Raw genomic sequence first — 14059 nt, forward strand, 5'->3', positions numbered from 1 at the left:
AGAACAAAGATTCCACAATTGGGCCTGGAGGACAAGTTGATACCATAGCAGTATTTGACCTCTACTTTAATTCTCCTTTTACATTTTCACTTTTGATCAGTTATTTAGCATGATATTTCTACTCTACACTCAAAATTGCTAATAATTTCAAAGGCAGTGTTGCATACATGGTAGAAGATGAAACTGGAAAATATTGAGAAACCAAAGCTTGTGCTATAGAGATCTCAGGTCGACTATTCATGCTCTTAGTTTCCATTTTATGAAATACTACTATTTTATGTTTTACTAACAAGCTGTTCCTCAAAATTTCCTTGGAGTTTTTATTAAATTAATATTTAATATTAATAATATTCCTCATAAATATGTCCTATTATTCCTTTATAATATAAAATGATCAAGTTGAAATCAGAGACTGGCCTAACTTATCTCATGAGAAAGCTCAGATAAAGCACAAGTCTTTCTACATGCTTTTCCAGCAAAGTTGTTTAGAGAGTACTAGCATCTTCTGTTGAACTTTGCAATGGGCAGAGCTTTATATGATGTCTGCCAAAAAAGTAAACTGGATCATTTGGTTCTGTGACACATAAGTTTTAGATTTCAAAAAAGTCAATTTTAAAGAATTAGGAGATCTGGTAAATAGAGAGTAACAGAAAGAAGTATTAAAATCTGTGACTAAAGAGAAAGCACTGAAATCCTGAGAGACACTATAATTATTGCCTAATAGCTCAAATTCCATAAAATGACCAATGTGAGAAACATGTTAACATGTGATGTGCTCTCATAGGGGTGTGCTAAAATACACCTTTTATTAAAAATACCTTAAAATAGGAAATATGGCAGGGAACCAAAAAAGAGCAAACATTAACTAAAGCAGTGATAAAAAAAAAATACTTATCCATATTTTAACTTTTTTCCCATTACGTGATGAATTAAATCACTTATATAACATATGAAAGACCTATGACCTTAGAAGTAAAGAGAAAAATTTAAAAAGTCAACAGTCTTATAAAACTATAACTTTTCTGGTATACGGTGCTAACTTTTCTTTTGCATTTTTCTCTGGTATTTGAGGTAATGATATACATTTTAAAGATCATTATTTTTTTTAGATTCAAATATTTTCAAAGATGAATTCTAAAGAAAAAAGTAACAATGAAAAGATAACTACAACAAGAATTAAATTCTGCCCACATTTTACTAGATACTAGTAGGGTTTAAAATAACAAAAGTGAGAAGCAAAACTCAAAGTATTAACTGACATTGTTAAGGACTTCAGGGTCTTAGCCACTCTCTATAAACCAAGGGGATAGATTTTTAATAGCCATATTGAGACCACTGGCTAATTCTTACATCCCTGATAGGTAAGGATTTTAAAATTAGCTACCTATCTGTTTCTGGGGCCCTTAAGGGGCCAGAAAAATATGTGCCCATTAGAAACAGAGAAGAACAAGGAAGTTTGCCTCTTTTGGCAAGAGAATCTGTGGAAAAAAACAAAGATCTCCCTGGAAAATAAAAAATAATGGGAAATCCTTCATGTATGTTTTGTATGTATTTTATATTACCTGTGTTGGTCCAAAAATACCTGTTCTGAGTCATTTATATAAATGTGGCATCAGACCTTTGATAACCCTGGGGCATCTGTCAGAAAGAGATGCAAAACCTCTCTAAAAAACATTCCCTCAAACTGACAAAAGAGATTCTCAGGGACAAAGACCACCAAAGATAAGCTCCTAATCACAGAGTATTTTATATACCCCACAAACTCTATTCTTTACCAGCAAGAGGAGAATTCAACCCCATTATCAAATTCATTACTGAGAATTTTTAATAATGAAATTACCACAAATAGACAATAAAATAAATTTGTTTAAAACTATTAAATACATATGAGATGGAATAAAAATATGAAGAAAACAACAAAGTACTATCAAAAAGGCAAACAGAAAAATAACTAAATAGAACTTTCGGAAATGAAAAATAGGTACTAAAATTAAATATATAATTGATGGATACATAGCACTTTTAATTTGCTTAAGAAAAATGAGTAAACTAGAATTTAGATTTGAGAAAATTCTAGGAATGTACTAAAGTAAATTTTAAATGGAAAGTTTAAAATAAAAGTTAAGAGACATGGAAGGCAAGTCTGACACATTTAGTTGGCATTCCAAAATGAGAACATAGAAAGAAAGGAAAAGGGTGAATATTAAAGAATAATGGCTGAGAATTCTCCAAAATGAATGAAATATAGGAATACACAGATTCAGGAAGCACAGAGAGTCCTGGTTCAGATAAATACAATAAAACCTAAAATTAGACACATCTTGCTGAAATAGCTAATCACCTATGATAAATAAAATATATTAAAATCACCTAGAGAAAACAGATTATCTATAGCATGCTAAGGCATATGGGGTTAGAAGAGCTGTAGAAGAAATATTTCTCTGATATACTCTAATTTAACGATGATTTAATATACCTCTACATTTAATATGTTTCCACAGAAACAAAGAAATGGTATAGTAATTTGCACCTATCACCTTATAAGCCCATGGAAACTTATAAAACCCTCTTAGAAGATAAAAAAAATATTGACAATCAAAAGGTGCTAATCAAATAGCCGGGAAGTAAGCATATGTGTTAACAAAAGCTATCCTGTTAAGCTCTGGGAAGAGTAGATTGTAAGTAAGGAAAAACATAGTTCTCTGAAATTGTTACTAAGCCAGAAGGCATAATTACGTGCCACACACATTCATGAAAATACACGTTTAGAAAGGCTGTGCTCATTTTTCTTGGGCTCGGCATGTTTATACTAAGGTTCTTCTGCTACCTGCCATACATTTGGGTGTGACTTTGTGGGAAGCAGTAAAGCAGTTTAAGAACCATACTTCAAAAGTTACATAATATAAAAGACTAGGGAAAATGGTACCAAGGTTTCTAAAATATTTCCCCCGAAAGACAGAATAAAAAAATGCTAGATGGTGTGTGTGCACACAGAACTTATGCAAAACAAAGACTTTCTTGGTAGGGTATTACAGGTGAACTTCAGAAAGAAGATACTTGAGAAAAACTTGAGACTTTTTGAGGAAGTCAACTGCTATACTGAATATTCCCAAATATGAAAAATAGTAATATGCACAAAATTTATTATAAAAAATGTTATGTGGAAAACTGTTGTAACTTGCTATTTGTAGAGATTCTTATTTTGTCATTAAGATAAATAATTTGTATTCTATAGTAACTTTAAAAACCAAATATTTAGAGTTTATACCCATTTTGTTTTTCCCCCCAAGAAGAACCCTATTCAGTGACTTTCTACTGCAATTAAAATAAAATCCAAATTCCTTCTGGCCTACAAGACTATTCATAATTTAGTCCTTCTATACCTAAAACTACATCTGTTATCTCTCTCCTCCTAGCCAGGCATGATCCTTAAACATCCTAAACTTATTCCTACTCAAGGATCTTTGCTCTGCTCCAGATTCTCTAGGCAGAAACATTCCAAGGGTATTTACATGTATAGCTCATTATTGTCACTCAGGTATTATAAGAGGGCTTCTTTGAGCCCTAATCTAAGGAAATCTCCCAGTTACCCTTAAAACATCATACTGTCATTATTTTTATAGCATTTCTCACTCTCTGAAAGTTTGAGAACATGAACTGAAAGTCCATTATTATGCCAGGCCCTCTGGTGGGTGCTAGGAATAGTGACAAAGATGGAGCCAGGGAGCTTAGTTTAGCAGAAAAAACGAACAACATAATCGTAAGGGAGGACAAGTATAACAATAAGAAAAGTACAGAGGGGTGTGAGAACATTCAGTAGAGGACCTCATCTTTCATCTCAAGGTTCTAAAACTTATTCAAGCAATTAATTTGTAAAGACATATAAAGCATCTGTAAACAATGCTACAGAAACTATATCCTGAAATGAGGATGCTTTTTAAGGTACATTTAAACAAAATGCTAGCACAAATTTAGTTTGGCAAAATTAAATAATGTTAAAATAATCTCGTTCTTGAAAAAAAAAAATTCTCCTCCCCTAAACAAAATAACAGAGCAAAACTATGATTAAAATATATTTGTTATGGAGATCACAAGTGCTACATTTATTACAGCCTCTAAAGAAAGTCTTTTGAGCATGTCTATATTGAAATATCCACTTAATTCAGTTTTGCTGAGATGTTCAAATAATAGCTCTGGTTATAGTTTGCAGTTATTTAGATCTACGGTCTGGGCTGCTGCATCTAATTCTACTTGATAGCTCTTTTTCCAAGGAAAAACTTCAAAATAAACTTAATGGAGGAGGGAGAAAACAAGGAATTGCTGAAAGTTTCTCAGAAAAAAAAAAAGACATTAGAAATTGTGTGTTGATGATGTAAACAGGAATCTACCAAGGGACACATGATCAGTCAGGAGACTTATTTCATTTCACTTTTTAAAGCTTTATAACACATACTGATGTACCAGGTAGAGTATTCACAAAAATACAGGATAATGTATAAAAGTTATGTGTGATTGATATATACATACATATAAGTATATACAAATCTTGATATAATCTTGTTTGGTTCCTTCTCTTAAAAACAAAATGTTGAAGGAGGTTTGGTTCCTTCTCTTAAAAACAAAATGTTTAGGGCTTTGGTCAGCATGGTTGAATCAATCAGGGCATTAACATATCTATATCTATAGCTAATCTATATCTATATAAAACAATTATGATGCTATAATCTGTAAAAGGACTATGAAGTAACTTAAGGTACAGGAGGTTTCAAAATTTTATGATATACTGTCATGATGATTATATTTAATTTAAATATTTTCTGATTTTTTGAGTACCTACTCTCCGTCAGTAATTATGCTAAGATACAAAGAAGAGTAAGATTAGGCAAGACAGATCTTTGTCTTTTTATCTCTATGCCACCTTTTCAGGTTGCAAGGTCACCTCAGACTGTATATAAAGAAGAAAATACAGGCTGCTCTGAAAGAAAAACCACTGTTCCTTCCTGTTGCCTTGGGATACCCCTTACTTTTACCCAGTTCCCAGGTACTTTAAACAGGAGGAGAAATCTCATTCTCTCATGTAAAGCCATGACAAAGTTTAAGAGAATTATTATAAAATCATATAATTCAAGTAGCCATCTGTCGCCATGCAAAGTTATCACACTATTATAGACTTAGTATGGTGAGCGCATTATATACATTTATATATAAATGTCGAATCACTGTGTCATACACCTGAAAATAATATTGTATACCAATTATATGTTAATAAAAAATAAAAATAGCACCTTGGAAACCAATCAATAAATAAAAATTAAAAATGAAATTAGTGGCCAGGACATGGAAGCAACTGAAGTGTCCTACGATAGATGACTGGCTAAAGAAGCTGTGGTACTGTATACAATGGAATATTACTCAGCCATTAAGAAGAAATGAAATACTGCCATTTGCAACAACACGGATGGACCTTGAAATAATCATACTAAGCAAAATAAGCCAGACAGAAAAGGTTGAAAATCACATGATATCACTTATATGTGAGATATAAACTTAAAAGCAACAAATGAACAGGACAAACAAACAAAGACTCATGGATATGGACAATGGACTAGTGGTTACCAGAGGGGAGAGGGGTAGGGGTGAGGGGGAAAAATAAATAAAATGTTAAATAAATTTAAAAAATTAAAATGAAATTTAAAAAATCATACATTCAAGTAGGTTTAGGTCGCTCCAGGCATTAATCTGTGAGCTATGGGAATTAGACAAACTTCTATATTTCTGCTTAGGCATTAGCTTGATATCCTCGCAAATTAATAAGACAAAAGTGATGGTTTTCAGATTGAAGAGTCAGAGCAAAGAAAATGCTTTCATTTTACATTACTGTAAATGATTTCAGGTGCAATTCTGGAAAGAGCTCATGTTTGATTAATCACAAATCAAAATATGCAAGGACTCTTGTGAACATTTGGGTAATACTTTGCTTAAAAAATAAAAACAAAAGAGATCAAAAGACAGATGGAATAATCAGTTTCTTAGAATTAAGGCCAATAACTCATGCTTCAGGGACTTTAATATCAACACAAAGTCAATGTTACCAATCCCAAGAAGCAAAGGACTGACTGAATTTAGAAATGTGTCAAATTCAAATTCAGCTTGCTAAGCAAACATAGTACCAATGATTTTAGAAAAACACACACACATGGGAGGAAAAAAAGGCCTCTAGGGTAGTATGTGTAATTTGGTACATGTGTATCAAAATATTTAAACAAATGAATATGCTGTAACTATTTCTCTGACAATGAAGTTTGAAAGATAAATTATCCAAGGAAATCAAACAAAGGTAGTGGTAATACTAAATAAAAGTACTGTGATAAAAACAAAGTGATTTATTTTTCAAGTATAGTTTTTAAATCTATTCAAATTATATCTTTAAATATTATAAACAAGAAAATTACATTAATATTTACTTGGAGAATTAAGGCCTACTGGCATTTTCAGGAAATTACAAAATAAACTTTCCACCCTCACCCTATACACCCAAAGCACTAATCACCATGTAAAACAATAATGATTTGAATGTGTAACCTGCACATGGCAGACATCAGTACAGGTTTAGTTCTCAGCACTTCATTTCCTCAGATTATAAAATAAGCCCAGATGTAGTAAAAATGGTTGCTAAGAGGAAAAGAAAAAAAGTGATTAACTAACAATGAACTTTACCATAGTGTAAGGGGTCAGAGCACTGAGTAGAAGAAAAGTAGCTAAGAGGAAGCAAACAAGGTTCTGCACTTAGTTCTAAGTGCCACTGGACAAGCCAAGAAACCTCCTCATTTAATTTCTTTAGTGGTTTTTGTTCTGTAACAACTTGCTAATAAGAATGGTTTCAGAGCTTAGAGAGAAATTTGTGTGAGATTTGGAAGGTGTAAAGGAAATAGTAGCCAATATACTCTGAAAATCATGCTGTTTTAAATGCAGTGGAATTCCGATGCAGAGGTGCTGACAAATTCCAGCTTGTCCTCACTCTTCCAGGCTTTGTGATGAGCTATTTTCCTGACCATTGACCCTGCTGACCAACAGCAACTGTAGGCTCACCCCCAGACACAGAGGCAACAGCCTCCCATGGGCTTCTCTACCAGTATCCTGAGGTCCCTCTAACCGCTAGACATCCCTGGCTGCCCAGATTCCCTGGGGAGCTACAAATTTTTTTTTACCCAGGTCACGTGATCAAGAGGGTTGGGTAGTGACATTTCTCTAATCCATTATCTCCCTCTTTGAAGTCCTTACCTTCCACCTTCTTCCACAACTGCATAAGGTCTTGCTCCTAAAAGAAATCTTTATGCTGTAATACTTATAGTGGTTCTGCTGGCTTGATTGAACCCTGATGTATTTCCTCAGCTGAAAAATCAAGATTTTTGGAAGGAGTTCTACATGTTTTAGAACTTGATGATTCTTTATGCTTAACTTCCCTGCTCCCTGCTCCCCAGCATACACATATAAACATATTATGATTAAAGACAAAATCAGAGCAATGTACTCAGGAGAAATGAATGGAAACTGTTATAAAGGTCGACATTTAATGCTGGTCAGGGGAGGGAACATATTATTTTTCACTGGGTATCTTTTTTAATTTTTGAATTTTAACTGCAATACCTACTGAAAAACAAAAATATAATATATTAAGGTTCTGTTTATATTTCTGCCAAGATTAATCAGAACTAAGCTGTATCAGATATAAAATTTGTCTCATCTGAAGACACATTCATCAAAACTACTTCATCAGAACCATTCAGTCACTTGATTTGTTAACTCTACTTAATCATTTAATATTTCATTAATACACTCAACTCTTTATTAAGCATCTTATGTGCCAAGGATGATATGATGTGCTCGGTATTCAGCAGTAAGTAAAACATATCACATTTTCATACACCTAGCCTTTTGTTCTACTATTTTCTAAGTTCAAAATGCTCCCTCCCCACTCCTGCTGAGTACATTGCTCTGATTTGTATGCTGTGGAAACAAATACAGAAGCTGTGTACTCTCTGAAACCTTCCCTGACGACTCACTGTAGACGTAATAATTCATTTCTTTCTTTAAATTCTCTATTTTTCCCTATGTTGATTTTAGATTAGTTTCATCTGTATGTCACATCTATGAGTCTGAGATGTCCTATGTGCATGGAATGTGTCTACCCTGATGTGGATGGGGCTCTTCTGTATCCTAAGTATACCATAATTCTGACTCTCATAGCACTTTCCACACTGCACTCTAAAAGTTAATTAACTAGTTTGTCTTTTTAATTGAATGCTGAGCTCTGTAAGAGATAGGCACATACCAGAAATTATTTCATTTTGTTTCTCTAGTGTAAAAGACATTCCATGGCATATATTGGACATCAAAATGTCTGTTAATTTTTGACAATTGTGCCAAGAACTTTCAATGGGGAAAGAACAGTCTCTTCAACAAATGGTACTGGGACAAATAGATATACACATACAAAAGAATGAAGTTGGGTTGGGCTTTTACGTCATATCAGATAAAACAATAACAACAATAAAAAACCAATCTCAAATAGATCAACAACATAACTATAAGAGCTAACCTGATAAAACCCTTAGAATAAAACCTAGGAACAAACCAACAGACTCGTAGATATGACACCAAAAGCATGGACAACAATAGAAAAAAAACTACTCAACATCATTAATAGTTATGGAAATGCAAATCAAAACCATACCCAGTATGGCTATAGGAAAAAAAAGAAAAAATAGGTGTGTTGGTGAGAATATAGAGAAATTGGAACCTTTGAACATTGCTGGTGAGAATGCAATGTGGTTCAGCCACTGTGGAAAACAGTTTGGTAACTCCTCAAAAAGTTAAACATAAAATTACTACATGACTATGCAATTCTACTCCTAGGTATATACCCCAAATATCTGAAAACAGATAATCAAATAAGTACTTGTACACAAATGTCCATAGCAACATTATTCACAATAGCTAAAAGATGACAATAGCTCCAATGTTCAATGGATGAATGGATTAACAAACTATGGTATTTATATACAGTGGAATATTATCTAGCAATAAAAAAGAATGACATGTTGACACATGCTACAACGTGGATAAACCTCCCAAACACTATGTTGAGTGAATAAGTCAGACACAAAAGGACATATAATGAGTCCCTTTATACAAAATATCCAGAATAGATAAATCACTGGAGACAGAAAGCAGATTGGTGGTTGCCAGGGGCCATTAGAAATGCAGAGAAACTGCTTAAAGGGTAAGGGATTTTAGTTTGGGGTGAAGAAAATGTTTTGGAACTAGATAGAAGTGGTGGTTACACAATATTGTAAATGTACAAAATGACACTGAATCGTTCACTTTAAATGGCTGATTTTCATTATATGAATTGCAACTCAGTTATTAAAACACACACACAAACTGTTTATAAATGAATTAAAGAATAAATAGAAGAGATAGAGATGAGTTAATAAGGCTAGATGGTCATAAAGTTTCCTGGGAAAATAAGGCTCATCTTCTGTGTTGATGATAAAATTTGTAAGTTTTGTAAGCTGGTACTATCTAAATCTGAAAAATGAGTAAAGTGGAGGAATGAGAGGACTTGATCCTGGCTGATATGAGATGTTTAGTGATCAGGATCAGTGTACTGATGTTTGGTGTACACTTAGATCCTCTAGTCAGAACCAAAATACTCATTACCCCCAGCTTTGGGAACCGCCACCTGCTCATGGCTCAATAATTGCATCTGTCTCCTGAGGTGTACCTTGGCCTGCAGTGGGAGATTTTCCATCCAAATTTATACCCCATCTCAGGGGCACATTCAGTCATTTTACTTGTCAATGAAGGGCTATCATTATATCTTTTATATCATGAAAGTACTTAGTGCTAGGGATAAATCAAAAGACGGATGGTGATGATCTCTGTCCTGGGGACCTAGACAAACTATATAGATAATTAGAATTAAATATGCTAAGTGATATGATAAGAACACACAGAAAGGCAACCTAATCTTTTCTCCTGGGGACTTAGGGAAGACTTCCTGGAAAACGTGTAGTCTACTCTGAGACTTGAGGAGGCAAGAAAAGGGTGGGTTAAGAGAGTTCCAGGCAAAGAGAAGATGGTATACAAAAGCTTAGTAGCAAGTGGCAATCATATTTTCAAGGAGATAAAATAAGCTCATTATGAATACAGCACAATGAAGTTAGAAAAGATTGTGGGTACCTGAAAAAGAAGAACCATATGAGGCGTATAGACTACCAGTTAGTATTTGGTTTTAGGCAAATAATTTATCTTGTCTAGAACTTAGTTACTTCACGTATAATTAGGAAAAACAGCTCTTACCCCTATCAGTACTGTGAAATTAGGTAAAGTGATAAGCATTACATAATCTATTATTAATGTTATCACTGTTATTAATGCCAAGACATGGATAAATATAGTTTTGGTGGTAAAGGGGCAGAACCCCAAAGCAATCAGCGTTTGCAAAAGGCATACAACAAAGTCTGCACACAATGTTTTAAAGAACTCCAATCAACAAACCACCATGATATGGAATAAGCAACAGATTTTACTGATTCTTATAAATTTTTAAAAAGATGAAAAATAATGCTTTCTTAAAATTATAGAAGTTGCTTACAATATACAAAGTACATCTTTTTTTTTTAACAATATAAAAATATCTTTAATGCCCGGTACCTTCGTTCTAGAAAATGATTCTATCTTTCTAACGACAACTATGAAGAGCCTGGATAAGATGGCAGTGACTCTCTACACATCTTATAGCTCATTGTTTAGGACTAATTCCTTTTAAAATGAGTTTTCTGTGAACATAGCTGCTTTTAGTTAAAGTGGACTAAAAAAATCCAACCCAGGACCTTTGCTGCTTTTCTCTCCTAATTATTATAAACAGAAAAGAGAGGCTTGAAAAAACCTGATCTTGAATAAAATGGATTTCCAGAGAAAATGTGAATGTATTCTTAGCCAGAAGTAGAATCTTTCATCGAATACCAAGCTCTAAAAAAAAACGCTGACATGATCTTAAATGTGTAATAATTACAGTGTAACGATAGTAGGATTAGCCAGTTTCCAAGCAAAACCATCAGCTACAATTACAAAACATATTTTATGTTTGTCATGAAATGCAGAAGCAATACCAAAGCACTTAGGTTGGGCACATTAAAGATTATATCACCAACTGTTCTTCTGGCAATGAAACATTAGAAAGTGTAGAAAGTTTCTCAGTCATTTCCTACCTGCTGGCCATATTCCACTCCAGGGCTGGATTTTGAGAATTTCTTTCACTCTCTGTTTGCGCCCCACCTGTGCCACTTTCCTTCTCCGGTTTTAGTTGCTCCCACTGTGCAGTACCAATATTGATAGACTGCAGGTCTATTTGGTATTGTCTATCTTCAATTTCTGAGCCAGGGTCTCGAAGAATTCCTAAGTTCAAGGCTCTCCTATAAAGGGAGTGGAAAAGAGTACGCAGAAAAAATAAATATTCTATGTTTATTTTGTTCACTAGCATAGTATTATTGTCATTTGTTTCTTTGGATTACTGATGAATACACTGGGTTAATCAAATCTAAGAGGGCAGGTATTAGAAAGTTACCACATATTAAACCTTGAAAATATGTCTAGTCTACAGCCATGCTGCCCTGAACAAGTCTGATCCCTTCTGATCTCAGAAGCTAAGCAGGGTCAGGCCTGGTTAGTACTTGGATGGGAGACCACCTAGGAAGACCAGGTGCTGTAGGCATAAAAAATAGAAAAAATAAGAGATTGTAAGCTGACAAAGTCCTTGCAATCTGTGAGGTCAACCAAGGGTTGCGTTGCCTAGAAAGGAAACAAAGAAAAGAAGAAAAGAAATCTAAAACTTACCATTTACAGTAATCTACCTTACAATGACTTATGTTATTCCCAGTACTGCACTGTTTTTCCAAGTACTTTCACAAACATGATTTCAATCCTTGAAATGCTGAGGTTCTATTATTATCTCCCTCTGAAAATAATTCAGAGAGTTGTTTAAAGCCTTAGCTAAACTTACTCCGTTAGTATGGAACCAAATTGCAACCTAAATCTAGGTTTTCTGACTCAAAACCCGGTCTTCTTTCCAATGCTAATAACCTACCTTCCTCAGTCCTTTGATATCTTGTTAGAAAAAGTTATAGAGCCTTGTTAATCCATTTCATACTCCTACCCCTTGCCTTGGGTTCTTTATATAACCCCACTTTCATATAGACCCAACTGTTGAGAAGTAAACTGTTGTTTACTGATGTAGAAACACAGTGAGGACCACAGGCCCACACAGAGCTGGGAGTTTACTCTTACTAGATCTAATGCTAAGCAAAGAAATAACATTATCAGTAGCTCAAAGCTAAACCAGAGGAAGTAAATGGTTAAATTTTTTGTGAAGGTTTTAGAATGAAAATAGCAAGGTGGTATGGTAGGGTGGTAAGAAAAGGATTGAGTTAGGGATCCAGATAAACCTAAGTTTGTGTGAGTTTGGGAACTGTTTTGTTAGTTCACAAATGCTTTAACATGAGTTATCAAAAGGAAAATAATATTTGGCCACTATCAAAGTTTCAATCAATAAAAAAGTGAAATAACATAGAGGATAAAACTAGTTTTACTAGTAAAGGCTGTGGCTAACAAATGCATGTGAAAGGAGGAGAAGGGAGAGGACTAAAAGAGCAGGCAGCTCAAGTGCGGAGACATCGGAGAGAGTTATATACAATAAGGTAACAGGGCAAGAAAGCAGGAACCAGTCAAGAAGCCACAGTAAGAGCCAGAGAAATTGAGATGGGTGGATTTGCATTATTCCTAAGGTAATAGCTGAACCTGGTGTTCTTTTTCTTTTTTCTAAGTTAGAAATATTACAATCTAGGACTGGGCATGCAACGAAAGGTGGTCTAAAGTTTTACATGAACCCAAGAATTGCATTAGAAATAAGGCTCATAAAATGGTTTCTGAACCCTTCCAAAATGCTCTAATGAAGGTAAAGGATAAAGGAAGAAATGAGGGTGCAGGTGGGAGGAAGTAACATTTTGTGTGTCCTTATTTTGGTAGAATGCTCTCCTTTCATTTGAATATTGATGTAATTCTGCTAATTCCTAAAGGCCCAACTAAGACTTCACTTTCTGTGAAGACTTTCCTGATCATCCTTTCTCCAAACTCCCTACCTTCCAAATCTGTGCTCTTAGGGTCTCTCTATAGTTGTAAGTACAACAATATCACAATGATTTGTCAGTCTTTCTCTTATATATCTTAAATTTCTTGAAGTCAGAAATTAACCCTCCTATTACAATCAATAAATGCTATTTCAATTCACTGATTTGAACTGCTACAAATCTTTACAAATTTTAAGTGGAGAACCTATCTGTCCACAGCAAAAAGAACAGTCTTCAAGAGGAAACTTGATTCAGGTCCACATAAAATCTGACTTACAGTAAGTATCTTGGTCATTTGGTGGCCTAACCTATTTCCCTAGACTATATTTCCCCATGTAAACATTGCAGTTACTTATTTTAAACTAGCCAATGCTTTCTACACTTTAAATAAATTCCTTATACATATTTAAAGGTTTAAGAATTCTTGGGAAAAAAAAGTATTCTTGGAAATACAATTAGTCTTATATTAGAAGACAAAGCAACCTAGTCCAGTATTAATTAACATGAGGCTTTCGATTTCTCTTGGAACATAGAGAAACTGCATAATTACAAGATTACAAACACAAAAACACTGAGTTTCTTATTTAGAGTTTTTTATTTAGGCTTGAAATTCTCATATTTTGTCTTGGCCTTAAATTGAGCTAGATTCCTCCTATCATCTCTCCATGGAAAACATGAGTTTCCACAGGATCTTCTTCTCTATGGAAAAATATTTTGCATATTGAGTGATAGCCAGATACTTCTAACCATGCTAATTTCAAATTTTCAAACTAAGAATCAAGGTTGCAGAGTTTTTTTCTTTGAAATTCTCATATTTTGTCTTGGCCTTAAATTGTGTACTTTTGAAATTAAACGATATATTTGTCCTT

The 14059-nt window shown here is 34.0% G+C and overlaps 1 protein-coding gene and 1 non-coding gene across 14 annotated transcripts in view; one reads left to right on the forward strand and one right to left on the reverse strand.

Moving 5' to 3' along the window:
• The window catches only part of VPS13B (vacuolar protein sorting 13 homolog B), a 685469-nt gene that overhangs the window by 264077 nt on the left and 407333 nt on the right, over positions 1 to 14059 (reverse strand). For all 13 annotated transcript variants that reach the window (XM_039853834.1, XM_039853836.1, XM_039853835.1 and 10 more), the window contains one exon: positions 11277 to 11480. In XM_039853834.1, the coding sequence (XP_039709768.1) occupies positions 11277 to 11480 (204 nt within the window). The remainder of the gene's footprint in view (positions 1 to 11276; positions 11481 to 14059) is intronic.
• On the forward strand, positions 11661 to 11779 carry LOC120595731 (5S ribosomal RNA). Its single transcript, XR_005651013.1, has one exon. It is a non-coding gene; the product is annotated as a 5S ribosomal RNA (ribosomal RNA).

The sequence above is a fragment of the Pteropus medius genome, unplaced genomic scaffold, assembly GCF_902729225.1.
Source record: "Pteropus medius unplaced genomic scaffold, Ma_sr-lr_union100, whole genome shotgun sequence".
NCBI classification, from domain to species: Eukaryota; Metazoa; Chordata; class Mammalia; order Chiroptera; family Pteropodidae; genus Pteropus; species Pteropus medius.